This window comes from Scomber japonicus, chromosome 21 (assembly GCF_027409825.1).
Source record: "Scomber japonicus isolate fScoJap1 chromosome 21, fScoJap1.pri, whole genome shotgun sequence".
NCBI classification, from domain to species: domain Eukaryota; kingdom Metazoa; phylum Chordata; class Actinopteri; order Scombriformes; family Scombridae; genus Scomber; species Scomber japonicus.
Window position 1 is genome coordinate 12,774,433 of NC_070598.1, and position 22,727 is coordinate 12,797,159.

At 42.8% G+C, this 22,727-nt stretch overlaps 2 protein-coding genes across 4 annotated transcripts; both read right to left on the reverse strand.

The window, feature by feature from the left end:
• Nucleotides 1–261: 261 nt before the first annotated feature.
• On the reverse strand, nt 262–6,133 carry tmprss7 (transmembrane serine protease 7). The gene is made up of 16 exons (XM_053342400.1): nt 6,026–6,133; nt 5,873–5,940; nt 5,586–5,779; nt 5,465–5,500; nt 5,148–5,376; nt 4,924–5,048; nt 4,582–4,694; nt 4,354–4,460; nt 4,009–4,145; nt 3,722–3,829; nt 3,492–3,599; nt 3,283–3,399; nt 2,049–2,244; nt 1,156–1,424; nt 725–861; nt 262–585 (listed from the first exon to the last, which is right to left on the reverse strand). Exons 1-16 carry the CDS (start codon nt 6,116–6,118, stop codon nt 424–426), a joined length of 2,199 nt encoding a protein of 732 aa, XP_053198375.1. The 5' UTR covers nt 6,119–6,133; the 3' UTR covers nt 262–423.
• A 1,755-nt stretch (nt 6,134–7,888) lies between these two features.
• spata13 (spermatogenesis associated 13) lies at nt 7,889–22,568 on the reverse strand. Of its 3 annotated transcripts, XM_053342463.1 has the most exons (13): nt 22,177–22,568; nt 15,299–16,894; nt 12,749–13,222; nt 12,452–12,596; nt 12,102–12,229; nt 11,622–11,801; nt 10,884–11,063; nt 10,435–10,614; nt 10,113–10,345; nt 9,413–9,542; nt 8,890–9,265; nt 8,674–8,748; nt 7,889–8,568 (listed from the first exon to the last, which is right to left on the reverse strand). In XM_053342463.1, exons 1-13 carry the CDS (start codon nt 22,183–22,185, stop codon nt 8,390–8,392), a joined length of 3,885 nt encoding a protein of 1,294 aa, XP_053198438.1. In that variant the 5' UTR covers nt 22,186–22,568; the 3' UTR covers nt 7,889–8,389. The 3 variants fall into 3 exon arrangements, with proteins under 3 accessions (XP_053198438.1, XP_053198439.1, XP_053198440.1); XM_053342464.1 differs by lacking the exons at nt 15,299–16,894; nt 22,177–22,568 and adding an exon at nt 13,680–14,185; XM_053342465.1 differs by lacking the exons at nt 12,749–13,222; nt 15,299–16,894; nt 22,177–22,568 and adding an exon at nt 13,680–14,180.
• Between the last annotated feature and the right edge of the window lie 159 nt (nt 22,569–22,727).

Here is a 22,727-nt window from a genome sequence, read left to right on the forward strand (position 1 = left end):
GCACAACCATCCGTGCGACAGATATTGTGGGCAAACTTCCTCGCTGTGTATGCGGGAGTTCAACTCTGGGGGACAAAAGGGGTGTTTGAGGGGAAACGTGTGCGAGGTATTACAATCAGAGCTTGGCTGCTGCGCCCCTGGATGCTCCACAGGGGCTCCAAAGCAAGACATAACCCGCAATTACAAATCTGGCATCAAACTTGTCTATTATTATGCAACAGATAGCACAGATACCTGAAGAGGTTTACAATATTTATCTTTATTGAGGCCATCTCTTTGAGTCAAACATTATTAGCACCTTGTAATATCAGTGAAAGGCTTTACAGAGGACACCAGTATCTGATAATGCTTTTTATTATTTGGTGTGAGCAACAGAATATGTAAACATAAGCTAGCAGAGGATGAATGAGACTTTTTATCATGTCAGTTGATATGGCTGTAAATCCAGGAGGTGAACTTGTTGACCTTGGTGTAGACCCCAGGTAGGTTTGGTCTGCCGCAGCCCGCCCCCCAGCTGACAATGCCAACCAGGAACCAGCGACCCCCGCCTGGCGCCTGACAGGACAGAGGACCCCCTGAGTCCCCCTGAGATGTAATTCATCCACATAAAAGACAAAAAAAAGAGAATACAGAGGCTGATGAATGAGCTCATGTTCACAAGTATACATTACATATAAATTAAAATGTAGGCAGTTTTGAGAGATTCAGTCAGGTGGGAGCTCACCCTGCAGGCGTCCCGCTCTCCAGAGGCGACCCCAGCACACAGCATGCGTGGTGAGACAGGTCCGTAGCTCTTCTTACACTCAGTCTGGCTCAGTATGGACACCTCTGCTTTCTGCAGCACTGAGGGCAGCACTTTATCTGCAGGGGCCAATATGTAGCAGATTCACAGCGGAGTTAAACAAATACAGCAGCATCATGACCAACAGAAAAGTGAAAATTGGTGTTTTATGTTTATAGTTAATAGTAAAGTGTTAGAAAGTATAATTGTGTATCATTGGTTTGGTTGCATTCTCTGCGATCCCCTCATTGGCCCGTCTGAATATGTAACATTAGGTTTGTGATGTTTTGAGGGTTCGGGCAATTGTCTTTTTAGGTTTGTTATAAGTATCTTAGATCATAAAAGTCAGTGACTTTATCTGAGGAACAGCTCACCCTCCTCAGAGCGGTATCCCCACCCAGTGACCAAGCAGCGGTGGCTGTCTGTGACTGTGTGGGAAGGGGCTGGCAGGCACACAGGCTGGACCAGCGGGCTGAGGGAGGGAGGCCAGGGCTTCTTTAGCTGCAGCAGGGCGATGTCGTAGTCAAACATGTGCGCGTTATAATACTCGTGCACCACTATCCGTTGGATCTCTGCCACGTGTTTGGCACTGCCCTGTGTCAGCATGCCGAGATGGGCGCTCCAGTAGCGGGGGTCAGACAGCCTGTGGGGTCATAGGTCAGAGAAACTGAAGGAGATTTTGCAGAGTCAAACTTTGTAGAGTTGATTTGTGATATATTTTTTCTATTTTATATTCCTTTTACTTCTTTATATGATTCAAATATATCATAACTACGTGCTGATTATTATGGTAGTAACTATTCAAAAAGTAATTAATTACCAGTAATAATTGTACTGTCCTTATTTGTCCTTATAAAACCACTCACTATACTTTTATTATATATCAAGTACAAATCTGCTACTTATTTAGTAATAATTACCAGACAAGATAATCTTGATGGTCTTCTGGCAATAAATTATGTCTTTACTTCATTTTCAATTTGACATTTATTATTTTTTACATCTAATAAAATTATCAGTTAATTTGATCCTTAATTTTTGCTTTTTCTTGTGAAAATTTGCACTTCTACATCTATAGACCTCTAAAAATCCTTCATGTGAAAATGCTCCCAGCAACTGTGGTGAGGGCAGCACTCAATGATTTGTTTCAGGCAGTTATACTGCCTGATCATTTAATGTACGCCCGCTCAGTGTTTTGACTCTGAGGTTGTCACATACAGAATATACAGCATGAAACAACATTCAATTAATTATCAGGGTGACTGACCTTTCCTTGCTGAAGCAGTGAGCAGCTGAGATAAGCCAATTAGAGGTAAGGACAGAGGCGCCACAGTACAGGTTACCAGCAAAGTGGAGGCTGACCTGCCAAGGCCACTCTCCGTCCACAGAGTTGACTCCACCCACAATGCGCTGGGGTCCTGTAGATGACCCCACTCTCTTCACTGGGGACGGACGACCACAGGCTGCAGAGAACAGAGTGATGAATTCTGTGCTGGTATGATTTTGCTGGATTAGCTCTACATAGAGGAGCATGGTTTTTGTGCGTGGATGTGCAAAATGTCTGTTTATTTGGCCTTGATTGGTGTATATATAAACACATATACAGTATGTTACATCATCACATCGCAGTTAACTGCGAAGGAGTGTCCCTTAGTGAGAGAAACAAAACAATACATGTTATTTCTATAATTTTTATTATGTGCCGTTAGGAAATCTGCATGCATCAGCATGAGTATACAGTGGGTACACCTATGCTGAGTCATCACCATGACAGACAAGTCTGCTGCTGCCTTATTAAAAAGTAAGAGCTTTGGTGCACACACACACACGTGCATGTGTGCCCGGTATCAGTGAGTGATCAAAGACAGGCCTGCTCCAATCACCTAGAGACCTCATTGTGATACAATAAGTGAAAACAGAGAGATCTATTACAGCAGGGTCACCTCAGTGCTGCAGGTCAGCAGGTTTGGAGCACCCGGCCCAGTGGATTATAAAATAACAACAACTTTCTCATGAAACTACACAAAGGCAGAGAATTAGCAGCGTGGTGGCTGTGTACCAGCAACTTCATTAATAGGTCAGTCAGCTGGGACGTGATGTTAATGAGACAGACAAATAATGTGATTATAATTAAGTTGAAGTTCGAAGGTAACAACATTTCTATGTCTTGAATCAACAATTAAACTTATTTCAGTCTGAAACTGGTTCTTTACTTGCTGTGCATAAGTTTCAAAGTTGTTCTGTGTATAATTTTGAGATGAATCTGAATTCTTTAAAATAAAAACATACTATCCTCTTTAGAATTACCAGTAGTGCCTTAAACCATGGCCCCTAAACATGTTGGCATTGAAGGTAGTTTAAAGATGTGACTGATTTATATGAAGAGAAGAGTAGAATTAGGATTGTTCAAAAATCTGTGGGAATATTTTTGGAGAAATAACTGTTTTCTTGTCACAGTGTCTTGAAGTTGTGAGCATGGGGCCAGTAATGTGAGCGCTCACCACAGTCTTCCTCATCACTATGGTCCTGACAGTCAGGAACACCATCACACTTTGCATTCTTTTTTAGGATGCAGGAGCCACTGCTGCACTGATAGTTGATTGCTGAGCAGGTCGTTTCTGGCCCAAAAAAAGAGAACACATTCATTACTGGTTCTCAGATGAGAGGGTATCGGCACACGTTTGTTTTAAAGAAAATGCTAATTTCATACCCTGAGTGCAGTTGATCTCATCTATTCCGTTGGTGCAATCTGTCTCTCCATTGCACACAAACAAAGGATGCATTGGACTGTTGCCACCACAGTGCTTAGTGGGCCTCGCTGTGAAAATAAGCAACATGTTTCCAATGCGTGACTGACTTCTTGAGCCAATTAAACATTCAATTAAAAGAGTAATATTTCCTGATAATAAGAACAAAGCTGTAACTTGTAGCACAACTTACAGCAGAAGACCTCATCACTTTCATCATGGCAGTCGTCCAGACCGTCGCAGCGTCGACTCTTCTCCACACACAGTCCTGTAGAGCACAGGAAGTGACTGTCTGGACAGGCTGGTGGACACAAGGGTGGGGAGAGAGGTTAGGACTGACATATGGTCTGCAAAAAGTAAGATGAAGGGAAAAATAAGGTGTGTCAGAATGCATGCAAACAAACAGATCCAAATAGGCACTTATAATCCATTGTTTCCCACACTGCATCCTGACTCATGCTCTGGCCCTGTAGTGCTTACATTGGCTGATATTGTAGCTGCTGTAAGACGCTTGAAAAGGGTGATCAGAGCTGCGCGAGCTGCAACGAAACTCCACCTCTGGGTTGTTGTCAGCGATCCGAAACACTGTGCGGTGTCCCACATAGGTGCCACAGAAACTGTGAGGGTAGAGGAACCTTCATCAGAGCGTCTTATGCACACACAAATTAAGACCGTTTTAAATCATACATCCACTACGTAATAAAGATGATTTCTTCTATATTAGGGAGACATTATGAAAGGTTGTAGATACTTTTATAGGTAAAGCATGCTTTAAGTTTTATATTGGATTTGATTTTTCAATGAAGCCTATATACATATACATACATGATCTCATTAACCTTCCACCAGCCGTGGTCACAGCCCTTCATATCCTTTGGTTTCAGTACATAGTTCTCAAACTGCAGAGCAACTCCTAAAGCAGAGTTAGGGGTCTATAATAAAAAATAAAAACAGAAGACACAGATACTGCAAACTATTTCAATTCACTAATGAGTGCAAGTCATGTATGTGTGCTTGTTGGTGTGTGTGTGTGTGTGTGTGAGTGTACCCTACCTGAAACCTCCAGGTGCACGAGCACTGAGGAGGCAGCAGGCTCGGGTGGAAGGGGCTGAAGATCTGACCAGTGATGTCAGGGTCTAATGCAGTTTCAATGTCAGACACGCACACTAGCAGAGAGATAACACCAGAGAGACAGCACCAGAGCCTATAGGTTAGCACTACAAATATGATCATTCTGCTTTAGGACTTTTAGATACATCTGAGGAAGCCTGAAATGATTAAAAGCATAGAAAAAAAGCAAAAACACATTTCTTTCTACACAAATGAGTTTACTTTTTTAAATCTGTAAGTCATCTCTAAATAATAATGAAACTGTTGTAAATAAATGTGTCATACTTTCTTCAGTGATGGCCTCAAAGTATCCTCTGAAGTTCTTGTTGCCATTAGTCATTTTGAAGGACAGTAGCATGACATTGGAGGTAGACACCAGGGAGAAGGAGCTGGACACTGGATCACACAGCCTGCAGCAAAAAAAACCCATTATATTTTCTTGGAGGAAACAACCTTCTCTATTAACATAAAGAGGGAAATCTCTAGTCCAATGAAAGTTGCAGACTCACCTGTGCAGAATGCGCCCTCTCATGGGCAGCAGAGCATCATACACAGTCAGGGCGTCATTCACACAGTCGCTGGGCTCAATGAGGAACGAGGTCACAGTCAGACGGATGAGGGAGCCAGGAACAGCAGTGAGCTTTACATGGCAACTTACACCACCCCATGATGAAAAGACGTTTAAAGAGACCCTCACCCCAGGAATGTTGGCATACATCTTATCTACACACTGTGAGCCTAGGAGAAGAGCAAAATATACTCAAGACTATCTCAAACACAGTGAAACATGTGATTTGCCACGCCTTACTGAGGTGTTTTAGCCTACCTGCTGCATTTGATGTATAATCTGAGCGCAGGACAGCTGCAAGAGGACATAAAAGTCAATCTCTCCAAGAGTACACACTGATAAAGAAACATGGGATCCACAGACAGACACACAGACCCACCATTGATGAGGATGGAGTCTATATCGACTGGGAGACCCAGCAGGTAGCCTACAGAGGACCTGTTCTTTAGGCTGGTGAGTATGGAGTCTCTGAGAATGACTCCTACACACTCCTCACACACCGCTGGGCTCTTCAGACGAGGGACCACAAACACCATCCAGAAATGCACCAACACACCGCCCTTATTGTTGTTACTGAATGAGGGAACAGCTTGAATTAACCAGGGGGGTTAATGCAGCACTTCAGTAAGATATGTTGTGATTTTGTTACATGATGATGAATTGTACCTGAGGTCTGAAATGACAGCCTGCTTATACAGCCTGGAGACCGGGGACATCTTGTACACACTGCTCACCTGTAACACACCAGCAATCAGTACGAAACACTCCTGATGTTCAGTTCCTAAACCTGATGTTCAGCAGAGTGACACCAAGACGTACCACATGCTGTATTTTGCTCGCCATGGACACAAACTCATGGGACTCAGCCTGACGGTACTCTGGGATAAACTCCACGTTGGCGACACGGAACATCCCAGCAAAATATGCTCCACTGTTGCTTTCTCTGCGAACTACAGAAAATCGGTTGGTAGTACTACATATGACAAAAAGATATATGGTGTAATGAGAATGTACAGATTAAGCCTAATAACTAAAGGAAAGTGTAAAGATTCTTACATTAAGTTGCATCATGTATACTTACAAATAAAGACCCACAGCAGTGACCACACGATCACCACCACCACAAACACCACCGCTGCGATGATGAGAGCGATGTGCTGGACATTCAAAAGACGGGTCCACAGGTTCTTGAGGGCCCCGGGCTTCCGTCTTCGCCTCCTGTACTTCCTGCGGAGCTTCTGCAGAGAGTGGTCCACTGTAGCCACCTCCACAGACACATCTGTAATCTACAACCAGAAAAGAGGAGGAGCACAATCTCAGAAGCATTAAATTGTATGCGCCCTTTCAAGTTGTCACTTCGATCTGTCCTGATTCTAATAGGGACAGGTTCAATGATGTTGAAATGATTCGAAGAAAATAACTAAGTGTCTAAATAAGTGTCTCTTGATACTATTTGTTCCCTTCACAAGAATATTAAAGGCCTCAGGATTCAGTGTTGGAACAAAATAGCACCCAGCATGTTTGTGGCTCTGAGGACAATAAGCAGGTTGAATTACTGGAAAATCATCAAGGCGGTATAACCCTGCTGGTGCCATGCTTCTCTTATCACTGCCTTTTATCCAGGTCAGCTAGTTGACATTACAGCAGGCTGAACAAAATGTTAAATCAATACAATGTGTTTCAACGGTTTTCATATATCCCAGAATTCAAAAGAGGAAAAAAAATTGTGATAAAGCTAAATGAAAGTGTCACAATTTGCTGTTAATCTTCCAACAATGATGTACAATATGTCTGCTGGTAATAATGTTGGTCACTTCATCCTGTTGCCTAAGAGCTACAGTGACTCCATCAGATGCAGAGCTTGGCACTTATTGAGTTACCTAATGCACATATATTATTCATTCATTGTTATCCCATACTGTACACAAGTGGTACTCAATCCATCACAAGCAAGCAGCGTAAAGACTCCCAAAAGAAAAGAAATGTTTGATCCATTTTACATGTATTTTATCAAGCAGCATGACAACTGATGCTACTTTAAATTTTAGATGTGTAAATAGATGACTCCTGACATTTAATCTGGAGAAACAGTAACAAATCTGATTAAAATGCAACTTAATACATAAAAAAAATTAACTATATGTCACTGCTAGAAGAAAATTAACTCAAGGAAACACTGTACGTTACTTACGCTAGCAACTCCCTGTTGAGATGCATCGTCTCTGTGCGTCTGCTCGTTCTCCTCACGCTCTGCTCCCATGACACAGGCATCCCTTCAGGCCTCTATCATCTAATTCTTGATTTCAGATTTTTAAGATCCATTCTCTTTCCCTTCAGAACAAAAACAGACGTTTAAAAAGGCAGCAACAGACACAGACACACATAAAGTCACTCAGCACAATGTTGCTTTACATGCACAGCTAGCAGGTGTGTGAAACCAGATCCTTCAGCACAGGCGAGTGGTGGAGAAACAGGGAGCTCACTGATGGCAACGAACCTCCTTCAGTCCTATGGATAATGTTTCATTCATTAACTTCTCTTGCTAGCTTTTACCTAATTCACGATTCAGCATGCCTCGGTTACAATGAAGTCTATTTGTTCCGCAGTAAAAAGGAACAAACAAAAGGCTAATTGCAAAAGAAAATAATAAAATAGTTTTAAAGAGACAACATTTGGTACGTTTGTACAAGAGTTTTATTTACAGTGTTAACAGGGAAGTCAAAGTGTTTATCCTCTGGCTGTTGTGCTCAGAGGTGACAGACTTGAAAGAAGAGTAAGGGTCCAGCCTTTGTGAAATTGACTAAAACTAGGTTTGTCAACATAAAAGCAGAATATACATCATTGTCAAAATTAACAAAAAAAACAAAAAATCTTTCAGCTGGAATTAATAAGACAAGGGGCAGGGTCTCTTGAACTTGAGTGAGCAGCATCTTAAACACAACATAACACATAACAAAACAGACGAGAGTCAGTATTTTAACACTTTTGTCTTGCCCTTTTAAAATTGTAGGCACTGAACTTCAACATGCAACAAAGACAGACACATTAGGGGACACACATGAGACACTAAAAAAAACTGACAGTACATTCACAGGCAGGAAGATACAAGAAAAAAAGTCTTCAGGACGGTTTGGGTGTGCTCTGAACATGCACAGACAAAAAAAAGGATGAGCGAGCAAAGGCTCATTTCTTGAAAAAGGCGCTGCGGGTGATGTTGTACAACAGGTGATAAGGCTTTCGTTTTGGGGGCTCTGCCAGTGAAAAGACCTGCTGTTGAGGCACACTGGTTGGAATGGTGATGTGACGCTGGTGAAGTGGGTGAAGGTTTTGGTGTGGTGGGATGGGACCGCCGTAACCTATGGCTAAAAAGTGACAGGCAAAAGGAAAATCAAAGTTATGAATGAGAAATAAAAATAAATGAAACAAAGAGTGGCTCAACAGCATGAAGAAAAAAGTGTTTTCTTTACATTTGATCTTCCCGTGTTTGGCTCTTCTGGCATTGACAATGGCCTGTTTTCTTTGCTCTTCACTGATCTCCATTCCTGTGAAGAGACATACACATAAACCTTCAGGTCAAAATATTTCCTACCAACCCCCTCTTTGAACACTGCTAACCTTTTATTTGGTATCTGAGCACAGTAACTGTTTTGTATCATGAGTGAAAGGAATTCAGCAACACTCACCCATCTCTTGGTCCTCCTTGATTCTGTGTCTCTCCTTGGCAAAGGCCTGTAACCACCTCTGCTTGTCCTCAGCCTTCCTGCAGCACAGCACACACATTAACTCCAGAGTGGAGGCGTGGCGCAGGCGCAGCGCATTCTTTAGGGTCAGACCCAGGTCTGAGTCCCGCCCGTCAGGCATGTCCAGCACCTCGGTCTGGTCCATATCCAGTCGTCCACGATAGTGGAGCAGGTCTCTACGCAGGACATCTTTTTTGCAGAAGACCAGCTGGTGGTCAAAAAGGAAGAAGCTGCGCTGCTGCATTTTACCTTGCCGGACTACTCGAGTAAGCTCACCAGAGTGGATCAGCTCTGAGCTGCGCTCTAGCACATCAGGTCCCTACAACAACACATTTACAAAAGCATTCACAAAGAGTCAAAACATTTATAATTAACAAAAGAATCAACACAATTTTCTTAAAGCTAACTATATATAAATCAATTGTCAGTATTAAGATTGGAGGGACATTTTAATAGTCATCATTACCTCCCAGTGTAGAATGGCAACCTGCCAGTGAGCGATGGTGTCAATAGTCTCCAGCCTTCTCTTCCTCTCATTGATCAGACTGGCCACATTCTTCATTGCTTCATATGCTTTGCTCACTCCACAGTAGTCACTGCAATAAATAAGACAGGGAACAGTGAGCATAGGGCCCACCATAGAAAAACAAAGAATACAAAGCACATTCCCATTCACAGTGACACTATGGTTCCATCTGAAGTTTGAAGAAGAGAATAATTAAACCACTGGCACCAGGATGAGCTCTTTATTTAGGATGAAATAGTTTGAGACATAATACAGATCCCTGTGATGAATGAATAAATCATTGATGTTACTGATTGATTAATGGTACCTGATACTAGGCTATTTAAACAAGAATTAGTAGTTGCTTGCTTATAGCTTTCGAGGGAAGTGCTCAGTGTTATTGTAGTGTTAAGTGTATCCATAGCAACAAGCACAATTGGGTCCTGCAGCAAGCAACAGTGTCAATATTGAATTGGATGGCTTAGGGCCTATGTACTATATACACTGTCATATATGTTAGTGTAGGGTGGTAGAAGATAATGGTGTACGCTGGAGTGAAGTGAAGGTGCTGTCTTTGTATGCTTGTGTAAACAGTGATATAATGTTTACTCAATATGTGCAAGAAGTGAAGTAGTAAAGTGATGAATTTGCCTCAGTGTACCTGTGGTCTTTGGGGGTGTACTTGAGCAGTTCTCCCAGCTGCAGGGGGTATTTACAAATCTTCTGGACGGGTGTGAGCAAGAAACCAGCTATGGAAATGTCAATCATCTGCTGAAGGAGTCGACAGGCCTCAAAGAAATGCTTATATCGCCCCGACTTCATGAGGCGCTGCAGCTCTGCACAGGCAGCTGGGTGAGTGTTACAGTAGTCTGAGTAGATAGAAAAGCCCTCCCCCTTTGAAAAAAAAGACATTAACAGAAAAATTTCAACTTCTGAATCAGGTAAATAAATTGGTCTGTTATTAGACTGAGTGTGGCCATTACCTGCAGGAGAAAGCAAGATCCTATTTCACTGAGATGAGGTTGCTCTTTGTTGTACTTCTTCTCCAGGTCTCGAAGGAACTGCCTCTGAAACTTGTAGATGTCCTCTATGTTGCTGAATATGGTCTTCAACTGCAGCTCATTGAACATGTCCGGGTGTTTATTGCACTGACGGATGTAACCCTGAGAAGATACAAATAACCAGTATTATTTACACTGTGACGAGTCATGAAACCATTTCATATACTGGCCAACAGGAGGTGCTGAATGGTGGAATTAAATGTTTTAGTATAAAATGCATTTAGACTTTTTTCAAGTCATTTCTAAAATATAAATGTGGTTTATTTTGAATAAATAATATGGTGAAGAGTGTTGACATTTATTAGAACAGACAAAAATGTCAACTGGATACAAAACTTGAGAAAATGCTGTGATCCTGCTGAGGCTCATACCTCACAGATGTCCCGCAGGTGCTTGATGTAGATACGTTCAGTGCTCATGATTTCCTGAACCACATTGGTCCTCATCTGCTCCTTGTGCTGGGCACTGTGTGTGTCCCTGGGAGTTGGATCTTCCTGGTCTGCTACACTCTCCACACTTTCTGCACTCGAGTCCTCCTGGTTCACGCGCACCTGAAACACAGTGGCACATAAATATGTCAGTTTGCTAACTTCAAGTCAGAATCAGTTTTCCAGAACATATTTAGCCCAATTAATTCTTCCAGTTTAAAATTACTTAAACTGTAAAACAAATATGTTGCTTAACACTCAAATCATTCATTTTAAGATTTCATGAAATTAAGTGTAATTTCCAGCAATTACAAAAGGAAGTACAATAACTATTTAATCTACAAAAAACTCTACTCTGCATCACTTCAGCAACAACATGTGCAGGTTTAACCAGCTCCTGTTCAGTAACATTGATTCAACTACAAGCAATTACACAGCAGATGCCCATCTGCCAATCAAATAACCTCACCATGGTTACCACTGACTGCCTAATTAAGACTCAACTGTCAATCAGCACCGGTCACCACAGAAACCAGCTGAACCTCTGATGTCTGAACTCTTTCACACACTGTGTTAAGAGGGCTGGTGAGGTTTGTTTGGAGCTAAGCCAGTTTGCAAATCTTTTCTGTGCTGCTGGAGAGCAAACATGTGTCAAACACACAGGTCAGGAAGTCCACTTACCCGCACAAAACTGGAGGGGAACCAGCCCTCCTTGTCAGCCCCCCTGCCCCACCACCAATCCTTGTCTGGGGCTTCCACTACACGGATAACATCTCCAGCCTTGAAGGCCAGCTCCTGCTCCTCCATGGTCACATGGTCCCAGAGAGCCTCAGCATACACCGTCTGGCCAGAGCTTATGCACTGAGTAGAGCACACACACACACATACACACACAAACAGATAAGATAAAGACGCAATTACATGAAGGCAAAGCCCATGTCTACCATGTAAGATTATGTCTACACTTGTGGACACTGTAATAGATGTCTGTTGCACTGAACTGGGGCAAAATCTTGCAAACACCCAACATGAGAACATTTTCACATGGCTGTTCCCAGGCACGCATAAAACAAGATACATGCTGCATCATAAATTTAATTCACATTCTTGGAGACGATGTTAGCGAGTGTTGCAATGTGACAAGTGAGTTTCCCTCCTCACCTCATTGAGCACAGCGAGCTCCACCCCTGGCTGGAGGTGGGGTGTGACATCAGTCAGCTCATCAAAGCTGCCCTCCTCCTCCTCACTCACGCTGTCATCAAGTGTTGCTGAGCACTGAGACACACCATCTGCAACACATACACAGTCGTTATCAAAACTGTGTGTGGATCCGAAAATGTTGTGTCAAAATTTAGATAATCCACAAAAACAAGGCACAGATGCAGGCACACCCACACCTGGCTCTGTATCAACATTTGCCTCCAACACCCTTATTAACATTCCCAGACTCAACTTTCCTACAGACAAAAACTTGTGATCTTTTGTCACATATCAACACCCCAGGTTCTCACCGCTGAGCACTCTGTGAAGTTTGCGCCGTCCAACGCGGTCCAGTCCGATGGGGGTGCTCTGGGAGAGGGTGGAGGGCCGGAACCTGGCAGACACTCCTCGATAGGGGGGCACCTGGTGGGAGGGGATGGGTGGCCGTGACAGGGACTGCAGAAGGGACAAAAAGAAAGATCCTGGGATTTAGGAAGAGCTCACTTCGGATTCAAGTGATTCAAGTCTAAACAAAGCCAATAGGAATAATCAATTAATCTATTAACATTTATGAATAGTTCATTCTTCTTTTAACTGTGAAAACCTACAGAAGGAAGGCTGTCCTTCTCCTCCACATCAGCAGAAAACATATCCTCAACTCCCATCACTGAGATGGGCCGCTGCCTCCTGCCCTGAATGTTGCCGTTCATGGTACAGCTCTCAGGACTTTCCCCATTCCCGCACTTGTCATTACTACTGCTGTCTTTATGCGGTGATGCATTTTCTGTCCTTTCCCCGGCATGCCGTTCTGCCACTTCCTCTGGAATGGAGTGCTTCCTGGAAATGAGCTGTGCATAATCCGAGATTGGCCGAGGTCTTGGGCGCCCACTTCTTCGTCTGGGCTTGACGGAGGATGTTTCTGTGGAAGCCGCAGCTGCATCTGTGGGCGATGTGGGCGATGTGGGTGATGTGGGTGAGTCGGAGAGACATGTTGGGGAGATGGGAGGGGTGCTGCTGCTGGTTGTTGGTGAGACTTCCTCTGTTTGGAGAAGTGTTTCTTGTCCTTGGTGATCTGATGTCGCCTAGGGATCAAAGGTAAAAAATTGCAAACTCCATCAGGGCAGTTATATTGACCTTCTCCTGTTCAATGACCTGCAATATACAGAGACTTGGAACATAATGTCTACAGAGAAGAACATCTGTTATAAAAGCACCAAATAGAAACAGCTAGAGGCAGAGCCACAAGAATCAGGGCAAAACTATTTAATGAACTTTATCAGGATTCTCGTGAGAAACTTGATAATCAAGTGAAAGTATTCAGGTTCACACAGTGATTGACTCCACACACTGAACACAACCAACCCCCATGCTTATCAAATACAAACAAGAGCAGCAGCAGCAATAGCACAAATATTCCACAATTAAATGTTATCATACTGCATGTATTGTATGCTCGACAGTCAAATATTGGTTAACAGTTACTCATTTGGAAATTGTTGTCATAAGTCTGTTAGTCAGCTAGTGACAATCAAACCTCACCTCTTGGTTTTCTCCATCTGGGTCCATTCCTCGGCATATACACTGAAAAGGCATACAGGGGACGAGCACCATTGTGAAATATAAACAGGCCTGCGTCCCCAGTGCTTAGTCCCTAATTATTTTAAGGTCAGTAAAAGCCACCTGACTTCTATAGTAAACAAATCAGATGTTTTCAGTTCATCTTTAAAAAGGCAAAATCCTACACTAAGACCAAAACACATCTCATTATAACTGTGTGATTATGGTCTTGTCTATCTGCTGGTGCTACTAGCTGTCCTAGGCCCGGTGTACACGATTTTGGACTTTGATCCATTGGGCTTCAGTAAGAGGGAGGGAAGCAAGAGGGAAGGGGGAGAAGCAAAGCGGGGGTTGAGTTCCCTCGCTACTGCCTACCTTTCCAGACACACACAGGACTATTGAGCTGTTTTGCGCAAGGGCCACTAATCATAAACAAAGCCTAATCATTAACTGTGTCTACTCCTTCAGTGTGCTTGGCAGCACAGAACGGTTGGTTTCAGCATGTGACACTGCTACAGCACAAGTCAGTATATCATACAGAGGGCAAACACAATAGGAAAATGATGGCGAAGCAAAATGGGATTATTTAGTTCACATCTAAGGGGACTTTGGATGATATATAGCTAAGGCTGTAACGTATGTGCACCGTCCTGACAAATATCACATAGATGCGAGAACTTATCTCAATGGGTTAGAATCATGCCATTTTAAAAGATTGCTTCATAAAATCACTGCTTAGAGGAGTGACCTTTAATTTCCTAAGATAAGGGTCAATGCCACTCAATTAGAAGATTGTTAAATGATTGTGCTGCACTAAATGATAAAGAGATTCAATCTTTCCTCTTTCTCCCAGTGCTTACTTCCTCTTTGAAACCTTAACAGAGAGCTAACCTGTGACCTATTGATTTCTAAAGCCCTGCTTTCAAGTGTAATGATAGACGTTTTCAGTATGTGATAGTGTAAAACTTCTTGCTGCTTTGTTGTCTTTAAGTTGAAGTACAGTGTATCTCTCTGCATGCAAACAGACCAGCTGCACAAAGATAACATCTTAGCTTTATGTCATCATTATTGTATTACACACGTCCCGGCTTGTAGTATATCAGATTATTGGCATCTTCTGAGCCAATGAGCAGGGAGGATCAGGTAGAAAAATATTGACTGCTAAAAGAAAAAAATAAATATATACAAGGGGGACCCAAAAATTCCCAGAAGCCATCAATAGCATGGGAGAAGGGTGTAGTTATAGGATTTGCTGCTAGGTAGCGTGAGAATTGATTTGGGCCTTGAAAGGGATGAAAGATTTGCCACCATGGAAGAAATCCAGGAAGAAGTGCGGGAGGTTTTGGAAATGGTGACAACAGATAACTGCAGGAAATGTTTTGAAGAATGGGGGAAGCACTTGGATATGTGCACTGCATCTGAAGTACTGCAAGGAGCGTACTTTACAGGGGATTAGAAAGGTACTACTGACAGATTTATGATGACAGTTTATCCCCCCCCTCTCCCTCCCCCTCCCCCCATACAACTGTATACCAAGAAAACTGGATTATTTCACAACAGATTCCTGCCATCTTTATGTACATGCCAATTTACTCCCTTACCTTAACTGATAGTGAGTTGAACCTCGCCTGTTCTTGGCTTTGTGACAGCTCTTCTTGGCTGAGTGTAGATGAACTGCATTCTGTATTCTCTGTCTGTTTATTACCACTTCTTATTGCAACAGTGAAAGATTCTGAATGAGCTAAGACACCAGTGTTAGGAAAAGTCTCTTCTGTTCTCTCTGGGGGCTCCAAAGAAACTGGGACCAGGACCTGGTGCTGCTGTGAACTGACGTCATGTTCCGGCTCTGGGTGAATCAGTGGGTTGTGTTCAACAGACATAACCCGAGCTCTGACGGGCGAGGGCCGGCGCTGTCGCTCACTGGCTGTTAGACAAGGCACACGGCGGGAATAGTCATCATGGAGACGGGTCAGGGGTGACATGGAAGGTGGAGAAGTAGGGCTGGGGGAGGGACTTCGTCTGTGACGGACAGTTAGATCAGTCATGCTGCCTACTAGCTTCAGCATCTGCCCCTTGGCCTTCACAGGGCTCTTTCTGCGGCTATCAGCGTGGCCTCGGAGGTCCACTGAGGAGGCACTGGCTGTCCTCTGGATGTTTGTCGTCCCATTTGATGTGCTCATCCTCTGGGGGTGTGCCTGTTGTGAAGGAGGGCCTGGAGATGGAGCTTTGCGTCTGAAAGGTGCCTTAAATATATGAAGGTTCTCTGCACTTTTGCTCAGTCTGCTCAGCACCTTCACATTTGTGTTCTCACTCGTGTACTCTGTTTGGGCATTGACCTTAGAGTTTTGATCTGCTTTTTGAGTGTCTGTAGTTTCATTTGTGCTTCTCCCTGCTAGTCTCCCATTCCCCATGTCAAGTAAAGAGATGCGTCCTGCCCCATATGCTCTCCTGATACTCCTTGAGAAGCGCGAATTCCTTTGGAGGCCATCTCCATCATCATTTTCCTCATCGTCGTAGTCCTCAATGTCTGAGCCGCACTGACTCATTCCAGCCATCTTTTGGCCAGTAATATTTCCATTAGACACAGAGACACCTTCTGCAATCTTTAAATGATTCGTTGGATCATCTAGCTGAGGGTCAATGTTGTTGACAACTGTGCCATTAGACATTTCCTGATTGAATGTAGGCCCATGCTCTCCATCATGGTTGGTTGCCCCTTTACTCTGGATGCCCTGGAGCACAGAGGAGCGCAGCTTTTTGAAGGAGTCCATGACGCCCAGTCCTTGGAGTCCAGACCAAGACTGGGGGCCGCTGCTGCTGTCGTTGCTGTGGGTTAAAGTGGGACTATCAGTGCTTGGACTCTGAGCAGGGACAGCTCCCTTTTTTGAGCTAGAAAAAAGACGCATTATTCTTGAGGAGTGGGGCTTTCCTTCAGCTTGAGCTATAACAGGGTTGGACCAGGCAGAGGAGTTGATACCATTCAATCGGTTCTCATCGGCAAGAGAGCCTGGAGTCATTGGTTGTACTTGGGCGCTGCACCCAGACAGCAGATATGGGACTGCACTTCTCTCAGCATGACTCTGGAAAGGGAATAAATCACTGAGAGGCCTACTCCGAATCACTGGGTCAGCTTTAGAGTTGTGGTGGCACGGGAGAGAGTCTTCGCTTGTGGACAAGACTCTGTCCTTTTGTTCTGCCTGCAAAAACCAAAGAGATAAATTCAGTGACCTCTACATGTTGTGATATAGAAGACTTTCTGCCAAGTGGGCTAAGCATTTATACCTTGATGATCCTACTTATAGGTTGGCATGAAAAAATAGATTATATTTGTTCAACAAATAAACTGAGTAAAAGAAAAATATTGTATACTGCAGCATATTTTTTCAAGGAAGGCTGTGACTATAAACTGCTGAGAAAGCATAAACATGAACAGTCCTGTACATACCCTTAAAGGGATGGGAGAATTAATTATAGAGTGTTTACAGTATATTTTTCTCTGGAAAGGGAGGCACACAGATAAACAGAAAGCAGGCTATCTCTCAGTGTACACAGGGTCCTGAGGAGTCAGACATTTTTCACTGAGAACACTACGTGCATTTGTCCTTGGTGCTGTATTTCAATGTCTGAGGAGGGCTGAGGCCCAGGTTGGGGTGAAGTTGTGCTAAGTTCAGTTTTGTATGTGTGTGTATGTATGTGTGTGTATGTGTGCGCGCGCGTGAGTGCACGCGTGTGCGCATGTGTGTGTGTATGTGTATGACTCAGGGCAGTGGCTAATGCAGCTGAGCCTTTGAAGTGAGGCTTTGTGAGCGTGACTAAGCAATGAAAGTTGCTAATCCATTGTGATTAATGCAATAAATTGCCCAGTTTTCTCCAGATTACGTAGATGATGAGGTGGCTGTAATGGGGAGGACTGTGTGGTCTTCAAATCAACAACACTTTTCAGTTCCTTCATAATGGTCCACTGATACACAATTTCTCATTGTCTGTGAATATAGAACTCCTTCACAATGCCTATTTCAAAGTCTCTGTTATGACTGGATTAAGCTGTGTTTGCTGGTGTTATGGTCACTGTATAACTAAAAAGTGACTCAAATAAATATCAAACCAGCAAACCAACACCAGTAACCATTTGATTACAAATGACTGGGCTGAAACTGCATGCCAATAGAGTAACATAAGTGTATATGAACACTTGGTTGATATTTGTTAAATTACTTGTTTCTTCTGAAAAAAACAAACAACATTTTCTACACTTCACCTGACCATTCCTTCATTAAAAAGGTATTCCTGCATGGTCGGCAGGATGAGTAAGCATCAATAGTTTAGCCACTTGACCTTTTTCACAACAGAATGGTCCAAAGTATAGGAGACTTTCTTTGTCATAAAAACAAAATTTGAATAATAGGTTTATCACTGCATTAGACTAGACATTGTCTATAGTTTTAGGTACAGCAGTAATATGATATAGCTAAAGTATTTACAAGTCATATTATTCAAGGCCAAAGTTGCTTACATGTTTCATCATAACAATTCACATCACTACGGTTTAACAACATTTCTAGCAGAAAACTATTATGTAATCCTCCTAATAATGCTTAAAAATGTTGTAAATATTGCTCAGCCCCCAATCTGTTTTTAAAGGTTTGAAAGCAGTGTTGCTTCCACTGATTGCTGTGTGGACCGGCTGGGAGTTGAGAGGGATCCTGGAAGGCTCCCATGCCTCCCATCCCCGTGCATGTTCAGCAACAGATGGGCTTTCTCAGTCAAACTCTCTGTGGAATCTGCTGTCACTTCAACCAGCTCCCTCCATCACGCTGAACACTTATGTAAACACAGAGCCACCGCTGCCAAGCACCGCTGTTGACAGACAGTAAACACCCTTCTTGAACAATGTGCTGCTTTCAAATCTATGCTGAATTGTCTTCTTGTACTTTTTTGCTCCTCGGCCACTGATGAATCCCGTTGAGCAGAAACTGGAAATAAATGGGATCAATTAGTCCATCTATTTAGCAAGCAGAAAGATAGGAGATAGGAGAGGAATGTCCTCTCCTATCTCCTATGAGCAGGGGCTCATTTTTGTTTTGAATACCTACGTCCTGCTATCAGCCATTCTACCAACTGCACTATCCTTCAACACCATTATGCCTTCACCCCACACTTGGCGCCAACTGGACTGTGACAGTTGGCACTCGCTAATACTTGGCAGTGCTGTTAGTCAGAACCAAGCTGACACAGGTGGTGACCATTTTCACAAAGAGGCAAGAGTGACTTCAAACATTATATATGCAATATGATGGTTTACAATTTTCCAGTATATTAGTTCCTAAACAATACCCTTTAAGAACTATAATTTTATAAAAGCCATAAAATTCGAGCTTCCTTAAATGCATTAAACTCAACGGCAATGCTAGTTTTGATGTACACAGCAGAATCACCTGTTCGACAAACACTGTATTTTTATTTATTTATTTTTTTAAATGGGAAACAACAGATAAATCTACTCTATCTTGTACTGCTTCTTTCTTAAGGTACTTCATTCCTGTAGTGTCCAGAATACAAATAACAACCAAAGTACAGGACTACATTGTACTAAAAGTAATAAATCTGAGGAAATCTTTCATTTTATTCAAGTAATATCTAAAAAGTTGAGATCAGAGATTAGATTTTAAATTCTGTCATTGTTTTCTTTCTGAGGGGACAGAGAAATAAACTATGCAAATAAAATATCTAACAAAAAAAGAATCTACTACAGCCATTTCTATAGCCATGCTAATTGCAAAATCCAGACAGAATTACTTACGTGTATGTTACGCCCTAAGGTCTGTGAATGCAGGTCACTTTTACTATGTTAAACTTTACTCTATCATCTTTACTCTGCTGTACTGCGTAGTAGGATCACTGCAGCTCTCCGGCTTCTTCCTGCTAAGTAGTGGATGGGAGCGGCACGCTGAGGCCCTGGTCCAGAGTTAATTAAGAGCTCAGGGAGGAGTCCCCCCCCACACACACATGGCAGCCAGCTGGAGCCAGCTGGAGCCTGCCTCAGATTATTCTCCCAGAGACGAGGATGAACACGCACCCAAATACATAAACATGTACACAAAGGTAAAAAGCATGCACTCCAAAAACAGACACGCAATTAGTTTGAGCATCCTTTCTCAAAGTGCACGTCCCATGACCATGTGCATGCCTGGGGAAGGAAGAAAGCATTTCAATCACTGACTCCCTTCCTGTTTGGCTAGAAAACCCAGGCGATTATGTAAGAAGTCATAAACACATAAATGACCCCCTACCCATAGTTCACCTCTGCAGAGGTATGTCTTGCCTGAGGCTAGGATAAAGCTCATTAGACCAGAATGAACTGAGCATTTAATTAAAAGACCGCCAGACAGAGAGTATCAAGGGAAAATATTGTCATTTTCCATTCTCTGGCTTACCCTGAGACAGACACAGCCACACCGGAGCAACACTCATGTCATTCTTTTGTAAATTCACTCTAGTTGTCTATTTGCCTAGACGAATGAAAGCTGCAAGGAAGACATACTTCAAGGATGTGCTTAAACAACAACACATATTATTTTAAAGAGCAGATTAGCTGATTAGCATAGTTGTAGTTTGTGTGTGTAGCACAGCTTCTGTGAAACCTGAGCTGAACATACTGTATGGGGCAACAAGAAAAAGATGAGTTCTTGTTTGAGGTTGCATAAGCAGCTGGCAAGATTAACCAACACTTGACAAAATTCTGAATTAAACATTTGAACTCACGTCAAAATCTTTTTAGCCTGAGTGCTTGTTAACGGTCTGTAACTGACTGTACAATCGCTTTTTCAAGATGAAAAGTGGCAGCTAGTAGAAAAGGGAACAGTGTGTGGGAATGGGAGTGTGTATGTTTGTGTGTATAGCCTATATTCCTCTTCCATCCCAGTAATAATCAGATTAGCAGAGCTTTACCAGTCTGTGTTGAGGACTGGTTTCATCTACACATGATATCCTAATCAGGGAGACAACTACGCTATTCAGCACTGACTGAGAGTGACACTCAAAAGGCTTGTAAACAGCCCACCAGGACTTGACTGTAGGGGGTAACTTGGCCGGTGTTCAGTCAAATGTTTAAGGATGGAAATTAAGAGATGAAGGCTAAAATTCCTTCGACAGCATCTGTAATGAATGTGCTTCTTCTTTTGTGTTCAACTCAAAACCATAAATTACCAGCAATCACTCTTTATGGCAACACTGATTTATTACTGATCAGGTAAGCATACCCACATTACCAGTTAAGTTTCCTGGGTAGAGTTTCATATTTGACCATGACCTAGTTCCTCATTTTGTATCTGGCAGAAAAAAGAAGAAATTATGACACCACTCCCCTTTCCATAGACCGTGAGAAGTACATGTACAAGCCAGACCTGGGAGTGTCATACAGGCAGCCACTTACTCACCTGATCTGTGGCGGACTGTCATGGAGACAGACAACCAGAAATCTAACACCACACAGTGTGCAAGGCTTAGAGAGGACAAAACAGCACTGAGCCTCGTTGTCACCAGTCAAACAGTGTAACCTGACAGAGCTATAACAAAATCCAAAAGGCTGCTCCATCAACTTTAAAAATGAATGGAAACAGAAAGGTTCTCAAGAGCTTAAATCTGTCAAGATATAGGAATCTGAGACTCTTAAAAAAGGTTTCTCATCAGTTTCTGGGCTTGGAAATAGTGCAAATGTCCTTTTATTGATAGCACTGCTTTATAGATTTAATTATACATAATACGGAAACAAATCTCCAGGGTATGTGTGGTATTTTATGTCTTGTGGCTGATATACAGCTGTGAAAGAAAGATAAAGTAGTTAAGTGTAAAATCAGATTGCAGTTGTTTAGTCATAATGTTAAAAAATATATATGATTTAAGCACACTGTAAAAGTAGCGGACTCTGAACTGAGGAGGAGTATTAAACAATGAAATCTAGACACTAGATTTTATCTCTGGTGTAAAAGTCCATCTCAGGAGCCTTGAACTGAGCTGCAGTGATCTCTGCAGAATCAACAAGTGTAGCCATGTTACCTGCTAAGAAAGAAGCAGACTGAAAACAAGGAGCTATGAAAGGAGATTACATTGAGTAGTTTTCTAAGCTCATAAAGAACTCGGGGCCAAACTGCTTATTTATTTCTGCATTAATTAACTTTCTTCGGCCATAAAGCTCTTTGTAGTTGCTGGTCCCCAGCCCCTCCTTCACCAGCTCCCTGTACAGCCTGGCATCTCCCACATCACTATAACAACCAGGGCTGTAATGCACTACAATAACCCCCTCTAGTCCCATTTCAACCAAGAACAGAAGAGGGAGAAAATCACTACAACTGTAATGTGAACCTTTAAGCACACATTTTAAAAAGTATTGATTGAAGTATTGATTAGAACTTATGCTATCTATGAATGAAATATGAAGTCTCTACGCAGCTGAATGGAAAACAAAAAACAAAAAGCTCACCCTGCTCATAGTCGCTGATGTTGTCCTCCTGACCTTTCTTTCTCACATCAACAGAGCAGCTGTTTTTGTTGTTCAGCCATAATGAAGTGGCTTCTCTGAGGTCCCACGGCTTGCTGCCTCGCACTCATTGTCCACTCGTAAAAACATGTCGGGTGCCAAAAAACAGCAGGATAGCTGCGTTATTCCTGCTAACTAGTACAAACGCAACATCTTGAGACAAACGACTTGCTGACACCGAGCTAGCAACTTGAGCTAACTCACTGACTCACTGATAAACTTCTTAATTGCGCAAGCTCTGTGGCTTTTGATGTGCGTTTCTCGAACCGGCAAAACTAGTTGGTAGTCAAGGAAATGAACAAAATAAATACTGAATCATAGGATATCGATCGAAGTTGCTCAAGAAAAGCTCGTAATTTCGGTGGGGAATCCAGTTGGAAGGAGTCTTTCTTGGAGGAGAGAGCTGGCGAGCATCTTAATGCACTTGTTGCAGTGTTTGCGAGGGGCGGGGCTTAGTGAGGTTAGGAGAAAGCTTACTGGTTGACCGCAGCGTA

Excerpts from the sequence above, each read along its gene's own strand:
- tmprss7 (XM_053342400.1), bottom strand. The coding sequence starts at position 6,118 with ATGTTCCGTGTCGCCAACGTGGAGTTTATCCCAGAGTACCGTCAGGCT. Across the intron at positions 1,425-2,048 it reads CACTGCTTCAGCAAGGAAAG|GCTGTCTGACCCCCGCTACT; the intron begins GTCAGTCACCCT and ends ATGACCCCACAG. Across the intron at positions 862-1,155 it reads GGGATACCGCTCTGAGGAGG|ATAAAGTGCTGCCCTCAGTG; the intron begins GTGAGCTGTTCC and ends TGGCCCCTGCAG.
- spata13 (XM_053342463.1), bottom strand. Across the intron at positions 12,230-12,451 it reads ACTTCACAGAGTGCTCAGCG|ATGGTGTGTCTCAGTGCTCA; the intron begins GTGAGAACCTGG and ends TATGTGTTGCAG. Across the intron at positions 11,802-12,101 it reads AGCTCGCTGTGCTCAATGAG|TGCATAAGCTCTGGCCAGAC; the intron begins GTGAGGAGGGAA and ends TGCTCTACTCAG.